The 16,454-nt window shown below is 42.2% G+C and overlaps 1 protein-coding gene across 1 annotated transcript; it reads right to left on the minus strand.

The window, feature by feature from the left end:
- Positions 1-9,468: 9,468 nt before the first annotated feature.
- On the minus strand, positions 9,469-15,171 carry LOC138750436 (uncharacterized). The gene is made up of 2 exons (XM_069912477.1): positions 10,173-15,171; positions 9,469-10,067 (listed from the first exon to the last, which is right to left on the minus strand). The coding sequence occupies exons 1-2, from the start codon at positions 10,518-10,520 to the stop codon at positions 9,651-9,653; spliced, it is 765 nt and encodes a 254-aa protein (XP_069768578.1). The 5' UTR covers positions 10,521-15,171; the 3' UTR covers positions 9,469-9,650.
- Between the last annotated feature and the right edge of the window lie 1,283 nt (positions 15,172-16,454).

Raw genomic sequence — 16,454 nt, forward strand, 5'->3', positions numbered from 1 at the left:
TGCCGCTACAGTAGTATCTTAGTTTATTTTCCTTTCTTTTCTTTTTTATATATTATCAACATATATTTGTAAGCTCTGTAACATTGTGATTTGATTTTTAATTGTTATAACTTTCATATATATGTTGATTTAAATAAAATATTCAATGAAAGAAAATTCTTCAAGAATTGTGCAGAAGAAAATTTGGATGGGATGAAACTATCTCAGAATCCATCGCACAAGATTGGAGAAATTGGATTGAGTGTCTTCAAGTACTTGGACGTTTGAAGTCAACAGACTTTGGATTGGCCACGTTTGCTGTTACACCATTTTGCTGATGTAGTGAAAGTGATTTTGATCCTGTCAGTTACTGAGTCCTGTGAAAACCAAGTGCGAGTACATGGTGGATTTGTAATGGGAAAAGCCAGAGTTACTCCATTAAAGTCAGTCACCAGACCTTGAATGGAATTGACTGCTGCTACTACGATGAGCAAAATGGACACTATGTTAAGAAGAGAATTACAGATGGAGTTAGCAGATTCTGAGTTTTGGCCTGATAGTACATCAGTGCTTAAATATATTAATAATGAAATCATGAGGGTTCATATCTTTGTGACTTACAGAGAGAATGAAAACCTGGACAACAACAAATGTCAGATTTACCACAGGCCAGAGTTTCACCTGATTAATTCCCTTTTACATACGTGGAAGTTGATTATTTTGGTCCTTTTATATCACAAGATCTTCCCATGATCTTCCAGTTTAGAGTGTAGTGTTACCAATGAAATTGCTGGGTCTGTCAAACATATCAGGACATCATCTGCAAATAGATTAATCTCATCTTCTTCCTGGTTTATCTACCCACGATCCTTTAATGTCTGGATCTCAGTGAATATCTTCCACCAACGGTTCTCGAATCAAAATGAAGGGAGCTGGAGATAATGGGCATCCCTGCCCACTACACCTGGTTCATGGGAATGCTGAGGACATTTGTCCATTAGGTACAACCCTAACTTTGGGCTTATAATATAATACCCTGATCTAATTTATAAAATTGGACTATTGTCTGATTATTTTAAACCCTTTTCTGTTTATTTAATGAATACATAAAAGCCCTTCAGGTCTGTAATATTTCAATATTATCTATCTATTATAAAAGCCCTCTCTGCTCAGCAAGTTTCTGCCATTAAATACTGGGCCAAAATAACAAATTAAATCTTGCTTTGGATCCTGTTTTTATCGGTTCATTTGATCCAAGATAGACCTTTGCTCCAACTATGAACTTTACGGCCTGTGTGAAGAGGGGATAACAGAGCCAGTTCCTTGTTACTAGTTGTAATTCCCCAACTTCTGCTGGGAATGTAATAAATGGAAAGAGTATAGCATTTGGATCAGGCTTGCTTTAGATAATTTTGGAAAAATCAGTGAATCGCCCTTCATGGGCCATGACGGAATTACAGTTTTCCAAAAAAGTTCTACAATATTACCATTTTCCAAATTTGACACATAATCCATGATTGAAAAACTGATTGAGAATTTTGGCCAATTTAGGAACTGTTTTGGGCTAAATGGTTTTTCATTGGGCAACCCTATGATAGATAACCATCTTTTACCACCATCCTTGTTGGATGTAGATTTCAAGGATGTTATAGAATAGGTATTCAAAGTTTCAATTACCCCTTTATTTCAGTTAATTTTGCCACGTTCAAACAATTATCAACTAAATTTTGAACTTAGTAATCACTCTTTTTTGACATTGAAAAATTAGACATTTTCTTCAATCTAAGATTTTGGATTTTCCGTGAATTTCTAAGACTAATATTCTTCATCTATTTTTTTAAATTTACGGCTTTATGTTCATGGTGGATTAATAGCATGTATTTATAATAATGTATTGGGTTTAAAATCCAAGATTAAGAGCAGTTGTGAATGAGATTTAAATATAAAATTTCCAGAAGTAGCTGGGTATTCTATTCTCAATTGTATTAATGACTCTTCACTTTATGCTAGGCATTGATTTTTACAATTTAAGGTGGTACAGGAATACATATGTCCAAACTGAAACTATCTCGCTTGTATGCAGATGTTGATTCACTATGTGAGAAATTTAAAATTTTCCAAGTCTCTTTAATTCCTCTGTTTTGGGAATGCCCAAACTTAGAGAATTTCAGGAAAGGCATTTTTCAAACTTTATCAATGGTTCTTAAGATCAATTTTGAACTTGTCCGTTAAATTGCTCTGTTTGGTTTTTCTCGTGATCCAGATAAACCATCGTCGGCAGCTCAGAAAAATTTTTGAGCTTTTGCTACGTTAATAGCCAGATGAGCAATGTTATTGAAATGGAAAGATGATTCTTCCCCGACTCATACACTGTGATTACATGATGTAATGTCCTTTTAAGTTTAGAGACAATCATATCTTATATTAAAGATAGAAAGTTCCAATTGATGAAATAATGGGGCACATTCCTAGAATTTTTCTACAATTGGAGGAACTAAATGTGTGTTTTGGCCATTCATCGCCTGTTCTCTGGGGGCTACCAGTGGTTCTACACTATTCTTCTTTTCTTCATTACATAAGATAACTTTGATTAGAGGGAGAGGTTGGATTAGACCTAATTTTTAGGTTTTTTTCGTTTTAGCAGTTAATTTTTTTTCTTTTTTCCTTCTATTTAATTTATTTCAGTTAATGGGTTTGACGGTGTTCTATAGATTATTTCTGATCAATTGTTTTTGAGGTTAATGAAACAGTTTGCCATTGTGTTCAAGATGGTTAAAGGAGAGAAAGAGTAAACACTCTTTATTCTGAATAAGATGGCATCTAAAGGATGACATGGTTGGTGTGGAAATTAGCACAACACCTTTACAGCACCAATGGTTGGGACCGGACCTGGGTTCGGGTCCTGCACTGTCTATAAAGAGTTTGAAAGTCTTCCCTGTATCTGCGTGGGTTTTCCTCAGGGGCTCTGGTTTCCTCCATCCATTCAAAATGTGCAGGGGGTGTAGGTCAATGGGGTGTAAATTGGGCAGCATGGCTTCAGGGCATGAGATGTTCTGCTACCGTGCTGTATGTCTAAGTTAAAAATTAACCGAATATGCAATATAAACGTAACTCATTTTATGGCATCGCGCGCTCATGTGCCTTCTCATAACATTTACTGGGTGATCTCTAAAATTTCTTGATTGATCAAGAACACTCTCTACTCCTTTCTGAAACCTCTCATGCCTGGGTTCATCCCGATATCCATGTGTGTGTCCTCTCACCAAATTGTTTAAGAATCAGTGACCATAACTAAATCTTTCAGGTTCACATCCTTCCTCCCAGTTTTGTAGTGGAGTCTAATTCTTTGAATGATATTGCCATTACATGTACAATATAGATGTTGTATTTAAAATATAAAACAATCCACATCAATCATCAAGCTGCCATTTACACCTACCTGAGGGATGTGAGAGGACATCAGTACCCAGAGGAAACCCATGGAGTCAAAATTGTAAGGTTTGGAGTAGAGTGGATGAAAAACCAGAAGGCAATTGATGTGTTATGTTGTCTTCTGTTCAATGGATGAGCCTGGCTCGACATTTATCTCGATGCAGTTTTTTTGGAAGTTTATTTAAGAATTTTACAGAACCAAGAAAAAATACAAAGTTTAATCTAAAACTACCCTCTACTACCTCCCACCTCCCTCCTCCCCCTTCTAATCTATCCCAGCCCCTATAACCCTCACCCCTACGAAGCTTATATTAAAAAACTCAATAGCATCGTCTCATAACAGACTGTTACGGTGTGACATCCATTTACATCTTGCAACACGTATAAGGCTTTTACTTAACATCTCAACCCATACATTCCAAATACCAACTTCACATCTTTATAAAAAAAGAATAATTATTTTGCAAATTATACGTTATTTTCTCTAAGTAAATACATGATTGAATTTCATTGTGTCATCTATAAATACTCAATTCGACATCATTTTTCCAAGTTGCAGCTATACATTTTCTAGCCACTGCTAATTCTAAACGAATATATGCAATTTGAGGTTTCTCCAAGCATAAATTTGCCATAATTGTATTCATGTATCCCAGTAATCATACCCATGGATCCACATATAAATCTATTTGAAAAGAACTCGCAAAAATTTAATCACTTTTTACCAAAAGGGCTTCAACTTTAAACATTCCCACGCTGAGTATAAAAAAAGTACCTGTCTGATCACCAAATCAAAAACACAAATCTGACCCACTAAATCCATATTTTGTCAGTTTTTCAGGAGTTCAATATAACTGATGCAGAAAGTTATAACTAACTAAACTATATCGTACATTAATTAATTTCATAACACTAACCAAACACATGTAAGACCACTCATCCACAGAAATAGGAACACATAAATCCTTCTCCCATTTATCCTTTATTTTAAATATATCTACCTTTTTCATCTTTTCTTGTAATAACATATCATTTCGGAAACAAATCCCTTCTTTCCCCTTATCAACAATTAATCTCTCAAATTTCATTTGACCAGGTTATACTAAAATTTCTACCAAAGCATTTTAATAATAAATCTTGTACTTGATAGTAAGCAAATAAAGTATTTTGTGATATTCCAAATTTCTCTCTGTCTATTAAACCAAAGAAGTGAATCTACTTCAAAACAGTCCTCCAATAATATCACTTCTTTTGATTCCCAATCTTTCAAATAAGAATTATTCATAGAAAATGAAATTGTCTGATTCTGATATAATGGTGTCTTAGCTGAAATCTTACCTTTCGATCCTATAAACTGATTCCATTTATACCATTCTCCAATCAAATGTTTCAATACTGTCAGTTGATACTACTGCAAAAGCAGAGGATTCCATTTATATATAAAATAATGTATTGTTCTTTCTTGTATTTGATCCATCTCCACATTCACCCACATCGGAGGTTGGTCAATATCAAACAGTCTATTCATAAACTTTAATTGTGCTACTTGATAATAATTTTGAAAATGTGGAATTGATGACCTCCCAAAACATACCTCCATGTCAACTTTTGCATAGAGACTCTAGACAACTTATCTTTCCATAGAAAGAAACAATCTGCTTTATTTAATTCCTGAAAGAACTTTCCCGGTATAACACTCAGAATAGATTGAAACAAATACTGAATGCGTGGATATATACTCATTTTAATACAATTTACCCGTGTTAACAGTGACTCCTTCCATCTATTTAAATCAAACTTAATCTTGGTACATAATTTAAGCTGTATAAATTTTGATACTCTTTATCCATTATTATGCCCAAATAATTTTATTTGACCATTTAAACTTCATAAGTTGTTTACAATCTGAATAATCTCCATCTGATATTAGTAATATCTCACTTTACTTTATAGCCTGACATTACCCCGTATCTTTTCAACAAATTTTGTAATGGTTCGAAATAATTCTTAGGTTGAGACAAATATATCAACACATCATCTGCAAACAGATTAATTTTATACTCTTGCCCACCAATTGTAATTCCCTTAATATTCATTTCTTGCCTAATTGCTTGGTTCTATAACTAATGCAAATAAGGCTAGTGACAGCGGACGACCCTGTCTAGTGGATCTAAACAAATTGAATGCCTGCAAAATCTGTCCATTTGTCACCACCCGAGCAGGAGTATTAGTATATAATGCCTTAACCCAACTGGTAAAGAGTGGTCCAAATTTATATTTTTCTAACACCTTAAATAAAAATTCCACTCCACACTGTGGAAAGCCGTTTCCACGTCTAGCGCTAATATCATTGTCTGGTTGAGTTGTCTTGAAGCATTAATTATTGTAATTAATTTAGTAATATTATCAGCTGAATACCTGTCCTTGATAAATCCTGCTTGATCCACATGTACTAATTGCGGTAAAAGGTTAGCCAATCTGTTTGCTAAAACCTTTGCTACAATTTTGTAATCTACATTCAATATTATTATTTATTAATATTAGTCTGTATGACACAACTTTTAATGGATCTCTGTCTTTCTTTGGGATGAGTGTTATTAATGCCCTTGAAAACGATTCTGGAAATAAACCTGTATCAGTAGCGAGCTTCAGTACATCAGAATATTCCGGAAATAACAAATCATAAAAATTTCTCTAAAATTCCAATGTAAATCCATCTTCTCCAGGTGATTTTCCACTTGGCATAGATTGTAACGCCCCCTTAAGTTCCAAATCAGTAAATGAACCATCCAAAGTCTTAATATCCTCTTCCTCTAATAAAGGTAAATTTAAATTCGACAAAAAACAATCAATCTGCTCCATATCCGAATTCCCTTCAGATAAAGTCCCGATAAAATGTACAAAATTCATCATTAATATCCTGTGGTTTATGTTATCTCTGAATTTCTCCTAACTGCATTCTAGGCACTTGTTCAGTTTCCAATTGCTAAGTTAAAACCGTATGTGATCTCTCCCTCAACTCATAGTAGAGCTGTTTCCATCATTGAATTATTTTTTCACAATTGTATTATAACAAAGCTTCAATTTGGACAACTGTATTTTATTATCCTCAGTTGAATTTTTCTGAAATGTCTTCTCTAATGTTGCAATTTCTTTCTCTAAGTCCTGAATTTCTGCTATATATTGTTTCTTCACTTTTGCTGTGTAAGTAATAGTTTGACCTCGTAAATATCTTTTTTAAAGTATCCCATAACATAAAATTACTTTGAACTGATCCCTTATTCGTTTCTAAAAAAACCTAATCTGATCTCTTACAAGCGTAATAATTTCAGGTTTTTTTTTAACAACATTTCATTAAATCACCAACAATAACAGGTTTCCACCATCTCTGCGATACTACGTGAAATTAACAATAATGAGTGATCTGACAGAATCCTACTCTTATACTCAGCCTGTCTGATTCGACCCTGCAAATGGGCTGATACCAAAAAAAACTATTCTTGAAACCGAATCATGACGTGCAGAATAAAAGGAAAATTCCTTTTCGGTCGGATTTCTCCATTCCCATATTTCCACTAAATTTAAATCCCCCATCAACTCAGTTATTCTTTTCGCCATTTTGTTTTTTTTTCACAATTTTTCGAGATTTAATCAACAACGGATCCAAACAACAATTAAAATCTCCTCCAACCATAATATTCTCATTGATTGATTCAAATATAAAAATGCATCAGGAACAAAGTGAACATCATCTTCATTCAGTCCGTACAAATTCATCCAAGTCCAAGCCTCTGAAAATAGTTTCCAATTAACCTTCAAAACCCTCTCTACATGAGCAGAAAAAGATTCTAAAAAGGCACCTTTTTATGTATCTCCCGATAGTTTTTACCTGGCCCACCAGGAGTCACTGTTTTCACTTTTGTACATGGTTTTTCATTGTTTGAGAAGATTTTATAATTTGCAATGTTTTCCTGGGAATTTTAACAGCTCTTGGCTAATATTGTGAACTCCGAGTTGCGCACATATTGAAATATGAAAATAAAGTATCTATTTTGAGGAACAGAAGGAAAGGACACTGCTGGTGACACATCTCAGAGAGCAAAGGTGCAGGAAGGGGGAACATTGCAGAGTGCGTCGAAAGAACCAAACACTTGTTGATCCAAACCAAGACTTTTATTAACTAAAAGACTGGAGCATATCATAAGTGGGTTGACCAGTCCAGAATGACCTGGTCTGGCTAGGAGAAATCCTTTAAGACCTGCCAGTAGGTGTGGCTACACTCTCAGCCAATCACAGTCATCCTACACTACACTCTGGACAGATACACATTGGTGTTAGAATCTGTACTATCAGGGGGAACGACCAGAAGGCAATTGCTGTGTTATGTGGCTTTCTGCAGGTGTGCAGAAATGCTGGGAAACAATTCTGGGGGCCATCTCTTTTTCTTCACCCGTTACAGAGCAGCAGGTAGCTGGGAGAAAACAGCAAGGCTGCAGAGAGACAGATAGATTAGGAGATTGGAAAAAGAAGAGGCCAGTGAATTCCAAAGTAGGAAAATGTCTGGTCATGAACTTTGGGAGAAGGAATAAAAGGGCAGATTATTATTGCATAGGGTGAACATTCAAAATTCTGGGGGAGATGGACCTTGGCATCGCCGTGCAGGATGCCCCATAGGTTAACTTCCATGTTGGTGGTCAATCAGCTGATTGGAATGTTGGTATTCATATCGCAAAGAATAGGATATAAGAGCAGGGATGTGATTTTGAGGCTTAAGAAGGCACTGGCGAGGCTGCACCTGCAGTAGCGGAGAGAGTTTTGGGCTCCTTATTGAAGAAAGGATGTGCTGGCATTGCAGAAGATTCACAAGAATGATTCCTGGAATGAAGGGATTAATATATGAGGAAGGTTTGATGGATCTTGGACTATACTCCTTGGTGTTCAGAAGAATGATGAGTGGTAGGGGTCCTAAGAAGCACTTCGAATGTTGAGAAGCCTGGATACAGTAGATGTGGTAAAATTATCTCCCATGTTAGAGGAGTCAAGGACGAGAGAGCACAACTTCAGGGTTGAAGGATTCCCACTAAAAACAGAGGTGCAGAGGGATTTCTTGACACACAGACTGCAGAACCTCTTGAATTTTTTAACTGGTGGCTGCAGTGACCAAATCATTGGGTGCATTTAATGCACTTCAACTCTGTCTGCTGCAACAGGGTGGATCTCCCAGTGGCCACCCATTTCAATGCTTACATGGCTGACCGTGGACTCAAGCACATTTTGATTCTGATGAAAACAATTCATTAAATCAGTAAAAGTTCAACCACAGCAACTGCTGGAATATAAGTTATACAAAACTGCTGGATAAAGCAGGTCAGGAAGCAGAGAAACCAAGAACTGGAGAAGTAAGAAAACAAGTGTATTTGAATTGACAGGCTGGAGAAAACACAGAATAGGTGTTGGGAAATTTGCAAAGAAAGTCCTGGCCAAATAATGTAAGAAGCAGCCAAGTGGAACCACAAGATGCCCCTGTTATGCAATTTTCCCAGGTGGCACATTTTTGTGGCCTTGTCTTGAGATGTGCATCTATATGTGGTGCTTAAAAACCCACCGTTAAGCTGGAGGAGCTCAGCCCGGATTTTCAGTGTCCATAGGAGATCAAGATATATTCCCAACATTTCAGTCCTGAGCCCTTCTTCAAGGAATGAGCCAGATACAGGAACTCTTAGAAAAGGCACTTTCAGGTGGCCAAATGCCCCACTTGTAAAGCCGCATATAATGGCAATATGGGCTGCCGGAAGGCCACCTGAATGCGCAGGATGCGCCTGCCAAATGAACTTGGTAACCCTCCTCCGAGAGGGATAATCGGCACAACACAGAAATGCTGTGGTGCCGGGTGGAGGTGTTTGTTGTGTTTACCATTTTTGTTTTTGTTCTGCGGTGTTCAAGTGTGGAGTGTATTTGCAATGTGATTTGTCCGTTCCATGGTTTACATCTAGTTTAAACATAATGTGAAATGTTTACATTGCTATGTCGAACTCAGATATTTATGAAGCAATAAGATTTCTCAAAAAATGTTTTTTATTACATTTTTGACAAGCACACAAGTCTCATTTATATGCAACCATTACTTCACGAGAACACATAACATGCCAGGCAGTAGGCTCATGTTGTCGCATTGGGTGGGGAGGGTGGAGGGGGGAACAAGTTGTGGAAATTAGGAGCTAGGTGGCAGGGTCATACCCTTACAGGATGGACAAAATGGCAGAATGGATGGCCTGGTGCCCATGGGCCTGCTGATTGCGACAATCTGTGCTAATGGGTGCAGGACCATCTGCTTCAACCAACGTCCACTCTGACAGAAAGTCTTCCTTGTTAATCTCACATATATTGTGCAGGACACAGCGAGCAAACACAACACCTGGGACTAAGGTGGTAGAGATATCCAGACGGTTGGACAGGCACCACCGGCAGCCATTTAGACGGCAATATGCATGTTCCACCACTATCCTTGCAGAATTAAGGGCCTTGTTAAATCTTTTCAGATCCAGATCCAGTCCTTGGTGCTGTGTGAACCCCTTCATCAGCCAATTTCGTAGTGGATATGCCAGATGACCCACAAGATGCGCTGGAACCTCCACTCCATTAACATCCTTGGACACCTGCAGGCACAACAATGGAGAATGTTGTTAATTCATACACATGACCGTTGACACAATAAGCATACATAAGATTAACACATGGAGCTTTGTAGGGTGAACACTCACGTCAGGTGGGAAGTGGTATCCGCCCTGGTCCTCTTCCTTTCTATACAGAGGAGAGTTGGCAAGCACTCGGGCATCATGGGTACTGCCCGGCCAACAAACACATCTGAGAAGCTGTAACGTGAATGGAAAGCACAGTGAAGTGATAGACATTGAGATGTGATGTGATAAAGACCAATAAAGGCTTAGCTCACCAGAATCTGTGGTCGACCACCGCTTGCAGAACCATTGAATGCCAGCCTTTGCGATTGTAGTAGGCTGCAGCATGCAAGCTGGGGGCAATAATGGGAATATGTGATCCATCAATGGCACCGGCACACATTGGGTATCCCCTTTGCACCAAGCTGTCATTGGTCTCCTGGAGACGTGTTCCAATGGGCAGGGACATGAGACGTTTACCGAGGAACTTCGTCAAGGCGGCCGTCACCACCTGCACCACCATGCACACGGTGCTGATGCCTATTCCAAAGATGGGACTGATGGATCGATACTCACAAGGGGTGGCATACCAGCGCAGAGCCACAGCTAATCGAAATCCCGGCTCCATGGTTGCAGCGCCTCGTCTATGCGGCTTCAGGTGAGGTTCTTAGAGTTCCAGCACGAAGTGAAAGGTGCCATGCGACATACGAAAGTGTTTCCTCCATTCAGCAACATCAAATTTGGTGTGGTCATTTCTCCAGAACTCAGTGCCCTGGGATCAGTTCAACCTCCAGAGAGACCCATGTGTCACTGACAAGCATCATTCACCTTCGTCTGTGAACAATGGTGGGCGAAACCTCTGAGCAGAAACAATTTCAAGCTGGCACTGGAAGGTGTTGTTAAGGTTACTGAACGCTTACTGTAGCTTTTGACAATTCACATCTGATAGGTAATAGACTCAATCAGCTGTGTTTGGGCGGGAAACCAATATATGAATGGGCTGCCTTTTGGAGGTTGGGACCCTGTTGGGAAGAATTGATCATTGAACCCTGTCTGGAAGATTTGCTGGCCTAAAGACTTGTATTTTCTCACCCACTCTGGAAGCCTGTGAGTGAGTAAAACCTATACTGGTTGTATTTTCATCGGAATTTATAGCTATCCTATAAACACAAACTTCTCCACGTCCGCCACAAGAGCGGGGATCTCCCAGTGGCCACCTGCTTCAATTCCCCATCCCATTCTCTTGCTGACAGCCTGTTCATGGTCTTGTCGTGACTGCAAAAGGTGGTGCTACTGAAATGAAGCACCTCCACACAGCATGAAGTGAACCAGTAACTGCCTTTATATGAACCTCTCGTGCTGCTTTTAGGGGACGACCTCATTCCTCTCTGGGGTGCGCTGGTCTAGGGGAGTGATGTCAGTGCGTTGCGGAGTTGCTGCAACCAGGATGTGGCGACATCTCCCAGGCAACATGTGTCACCAAATGCATGCTTCTCATGAGAAGGGAAGGGGGGCCTATGCCATCTTGTACCAACTGACTGGGACAGCGATTCGGCCCGCCTGACCACATGGTCGCTCGGCCTGCTATGAAAAACCTCATCCCTATCACATCCAATTAACACCTTTTGTTGGGCGGGATTTGTCCCCTAACCAGAATTCTGAGCCTTTCTGAGATTTCCTGCTTCTGGGTTATTCTGTTTATTCCTTGAAGAAGGGCTCAGGCCTGAATGCTGGAAAGAATAGCTGAGTTCCTTCAGCATGTCGGTGTGTTTGTAATTATAATCACAGCGTCTGCAGACTTCTGTGTTTCACTCATCTTTATTTGTAATACAAAGAACTGATGTTGGCAGTGGTGGTGGGGAGAGAGTGGGGGGTGGGGAACCATCTGATGGCATCCTCATTAGTACCTGGACCTACCACTTTGTGTCAGCCTATCCCAACAACTGGGAGCTGCAACCCTGCGACAGTTCCCATAGAATTAGAGGACTAACAGTAGATCTGTGTGGAAAGAAGAACCTTAGCTGCTTCTTGCCCTTTCGTGTAAGACTTTATTCGTAATAAATGATCGACCACAAAAAACCCTGTTCCAAGTCTCTTTCAGCCCTTAGTATCATGTCCATACATTCCCATCATTGAACATTTTACATGCGCTCTCTGTTTGCACTCGGATGGTGAGTGGGAGCAGTTCCTTTGGTGCTTCAACCTTCTCCCGACCCCTGCACAGAAGCTGTTCTTCATCCTGCTGATGCTGGTTCTGATCCTCCTTTCTCTTCCTTGATGGGAGCAGCTGAGAGATGCTGTGGGCAGGGTCAAAGGGCTTCTCCAGGATTTGGCATGGCCTCTTCAGACAAGGATCCTGCTAGATCACACTGATGGGGAAGAGGGAGACTCCAGTGATCCTCTCTGTTGCTCTGAGGGTCCTGTGGATTGACTCCAATCCATTTCTCTGCAAGGACCCTCTCATCCAGTTTAGTTTGTACTTGTGTGGTGTTTCAAGGTCCCTCGGCCTGACGGAGATTGCCGATTCTATCGCATCTGCTGATTCCAAACGACCTTAGTTCCTCCGTCCTGTCGGGTCAGTCCGATTTAATGTTTCTCATCTTTTGTTTGATTTTTTAAGATTGTGTAGTGGATGTGTGTGGGGTATAAGTGCATGGGTGCTTGTGGGTGGGTATATGTGTGAGCGTGTGTAAGAAGGGGTGTGAGGGACAGTGTGTGTGTGTGTGTGTGTGTGTGTGTGTGTGTGTGTGTGTGTGTGTGTGTGTGTGTGTGTGAGGGAGTGGGAGTGTCTGTTGGCATTTGGGTGTGTGTGGTAGTGTGTGTGTGCGTGCATGTATGTGGGGGTTTTATTTACAGTGAAAAAGTATATACAGAATATTTACAATATATACAGAATATATACAGAAGAGTGAACAAATATATACAAATATATCAACGATCAAATATATACAGAACATATGTACAAAGCACAACATCGACGTCAAATGAAAAGAACTCGACAAAATTATCTCACTTATGGAACACGTCCCTGATATAAAAGCACATCTACCAATTTGCCCCGAAATAGTTGGGGTTGTGTGTGGGATTTGGGATGTGTGTGTGGAGTTGTGTGGAATTGGGTGTGTGTTTGTGGACTGCATGTTCGGGTATTGGGGTGTTGGATGGAACGTGTGAGTGGATGTGTGTGGTGTGTGTGGGTGAGATTGTGCGGTGGATGTGTGTGGGTTATATGTGCATGGTTGCTTGTGGGTGGGAATGTGTGTGGGCGTGTGTAAGAAGGGGTGTGGGGGAGGGTGTGTGTGTGAGGGTGTGTGTGCAGATATGTGGGGCTTTTGTTTACAGTGAAAAAGTATATACAGAATATATACAATATATACAGAATATATACAGAACAGTGAACAAATATATACAAATATATCAACGATCAAATATATACAGAACATTTGCACAAAGCACAACATCGACGTCAAATGGAAGGAACTCGACAAAATTATCTCACTGATAGAACATGTCGCTGATATAAAAGAACATCTTCCAATTTGCCCCGAAATAATTGGGGGGACCTATCCTGAACGATTTTCAGAACCTTTCATTCTAAAACCCGACTTCCAGACCCATATTATATTCGTCTAGGAACAAAGTCTACTTTAAATACAAGAATCTGGTTCGGAGACGGGATTAAGGGGAGAGGGAGAAAAGAGATTCTATTGGAGTGTGGATGTGTGTGTGTGTGGGGTCACTGTGGGAGTTGTCTGAGTGTGTGGATTGAGTGTGTGGGAAGTGGATGTGAGAGGTTTGTGTGGGGTGAGTATTTGGTAAGTGTGGGGATGTGGGGTGTGTGTGTAAGTGGGAGTGTGTGTGGTAAGTATGTGGGTGTGTGGGGTGTGTGTGGGAATTGTGTGTGGTCTGCGTGTTGTGTGGAGTCAGTGTGGAAGGTGTCTGAGTGTGTGGGAAGTGTGTTTGTGGGTGTGTGTGAGAGGTGTGTGTGGGGTGTGTGTAAGTGGGAGTGTGTGGGTTGTATGTGACGATGAGTGTAGGGGGCTGTGTGGGGGTGTCTTAGTCTGTGGATGGGGGGTGAGAGTGTGTGGGATGGGTGGATGGGGGTGTGGAGGGGTGTGTGTTGTGGGGTATGTGTGTGGGAGTGTGTATGAGGGGTGTGGGTGTGGGTTATGTGTGGTGTGTGTTTGTGAGGGATGTGTGTTTGTGGAGGGTGGATGTGTAGGGAGTGGGGTATGTGGGGGGTGGGTGTGTGTATAGTGTGTTAGTGTGGGGTGTGTGTGTGAGTGATTGGTGCGAGAGGGGTGTGTGTGGGAAATGTGTGTAGATGAGTGTTTGTGAAGATAAGTGTAGGGGCTGTGTGGGGGCGTCTGAGTGTGTGGGTGGGGGGTGAGAGTGTGTGTGAGATGGGTGGGTGGGTGTTGTGGAGGGGTGTGTGTTGTGGGGTATGTGTGTGGCAGTGTGTGTGGGTTATGTGTGGTGTGTGTCTGTGAGGGATGTGTGTTTGTGGGGAGTGGGTGTGTGTGGAGTGGGGTGTGTGGTGGTGGGTGTGTGTATGGTGTGTTAATGTGGTGTGTGTGTGAGGGATGGGTGTGTGTGGGAAGTGTGTGTAGATGTGTGTTTGTGAGAATATGTGTAGGGGGCAGTGTGGGGGTGTCTGAGTGTGTGGATGTGTGGGTGGGGGGTGAGAGTGTGTGGGATGGGTGGAGAGATGGTGTGGAGGGGTGTGTGTTGTGGGGCATGTGTGAGGGTGTGTGTATGAGGGGTGTGGGTGTGGGTTATGTGTGGTGTGTGTGAGGGGTGTGTGTGTGGTTGTGAGGGGTGTGAGTTTGTGGGGGATGGGTGTATGGGGAGTGTGTGAGGGGTATGGGTTTGGGGTGTGTATGGGGGTGTGTATGTGTGAGTGGGTGTGTGTGGCAGGGTGAGTGTGTGTGTCAGTGTCTGTGTGGGGCACCAACGTATATAGGACATGGCAAGCATTGCATGCGCCCCCACCCCGCTTGTCAGCGCTACTTCCATCCCCATACTTGTCAATGACGACGTCATCTTGCACCCCTTGACACATCAGCGATGGCACCAACCTCCCTCCCTCCATCAGCGATGGCACCAACCTCCCTCCCTCCATCAGCGATGGCACCACCCCCTCCTTCCATCAGCGATGGCACCAACCTCCCTCCCTCCATCAGCGATGGCACCAACCTCCCTCCCTCCATCAGCGATGGCACCACCCCCCCTCCTTGCATCAGCGATGGAACCAACCTCCCTCCCTCCATCAGCGATCGCACCACCCCCCTCCCTCCATTAGCGATGGCACCAACCTCCCTCCCTCCATCAGCGATGGCACCAACCCCCCTCCCTCCATCAGCGATGGCACCAATCCACATCCCTCCATCAGCGACGGCACCAACCCACCTCCCTCCATCAGCGAAGGCACCACCCCCCTCCCTCCATCAGCGACAGCACCAACCCCCCTCCCTCCATCAGCGAAGGCACCACCCCCCCTCCCTCCATCTGCGACGGCACCAACCCCCCTCCCTCCATCAGCGACGGCACCACCCCCTCCCTCCATCAGCGATGGCACCAATGCCCTCACCCACACCTCCCCATGGGTCAGCGACTGCACCAATGCCCTCACTTCCACCATGGGCGCTATTTTGGGGTTTGTGTGTGTGGGGAATTTGGGTAAGTCTCTGATGTTTGGGGATGTGAGTATGGTGTGTATGTGTGGTGGGTTAGTGTGTGTGGTGGGTTAGTGTGTGGGGTGGATTTGAGTGTGGGGGTTGTTTATGTTTGTGTGGTGTTTTTGTGTGTGTGTTTGTGTGTGTTAGGGGTTTTGTGCTTGTGTGGTGTTTATGAATGGGGTTTGTGTGTGTGTGTGGGATTTGAATATAGAGAGTGTGTGTGTGGGTATGGGATGTGTGGCTTGTGTGGGGTTTGCATATGGAGGGTTGGTGTGTGTGTGTGTGTGTGTGTGTGTGTGTGTGTGTGTGATATACGTGGAAGGAATGTGTGTGGGCGTATTTATGGGGTGTGTGTGTGTGTGTAGGGGTATGTGGTTCGGGATGTGTGTGTAGGGCCATGTGAGTGGGAGTGCATGTGTGAGGGACTTGTGTGGGAAGGTGTTTGTGCAGGGTCGCATTAGTGCGTGTGCATGGTGGGATTTGTCTGGCAATGTTTGTGTCAGGGGTGTGAAGGGTGTGTGTGCGGAGAAATAAGTGTGGCAGTGCATGCGAGGGAGGGAGTGTGTAGGGGGCATGATTGGGAATGGGTTTGTGCGTGGGTTGTGTGTGCAGGGGTGTGAATGCGGTAGTGAATATGGAGGGGCGTCCATGTGCTGGGTGTGTATGTGGGTATGTGTTTGGGGGATGG

Source organism: Narcine bancroftii, unplaced genomic scaffold (genome assembly GCF_036971445.1).
Source record: "Narcine bancroftii isolate sNarBan1 unplaced genomic scaffold, sNarBan1.hap1 Scaffold_149, whole genome shotgun sequence".
NCBI lineage: Eukaryota > Metazoa > Chordata > Chondrichthyes > Torpediniformes > Narcinidae > Narcine > Narcine bancroftii.

Bases quoted from the DNA above. Each gene is read 5' to 3' on its own strand.
- LOC138750436 (XM_069912477.1), bottom strand. From the start codon at position 10,520: ATGACAGCTTGGTGCAAAGGGGATACCCAATGTGTGCCGGTGCCATTG. The intron at 10,068-10,172 runs GTGAGTGTTCAC...TTGTGCCTGCAG, and splicing joins GATACCACTTCCCACCTGAC to GTGTCCAAGGATGTTAATGG.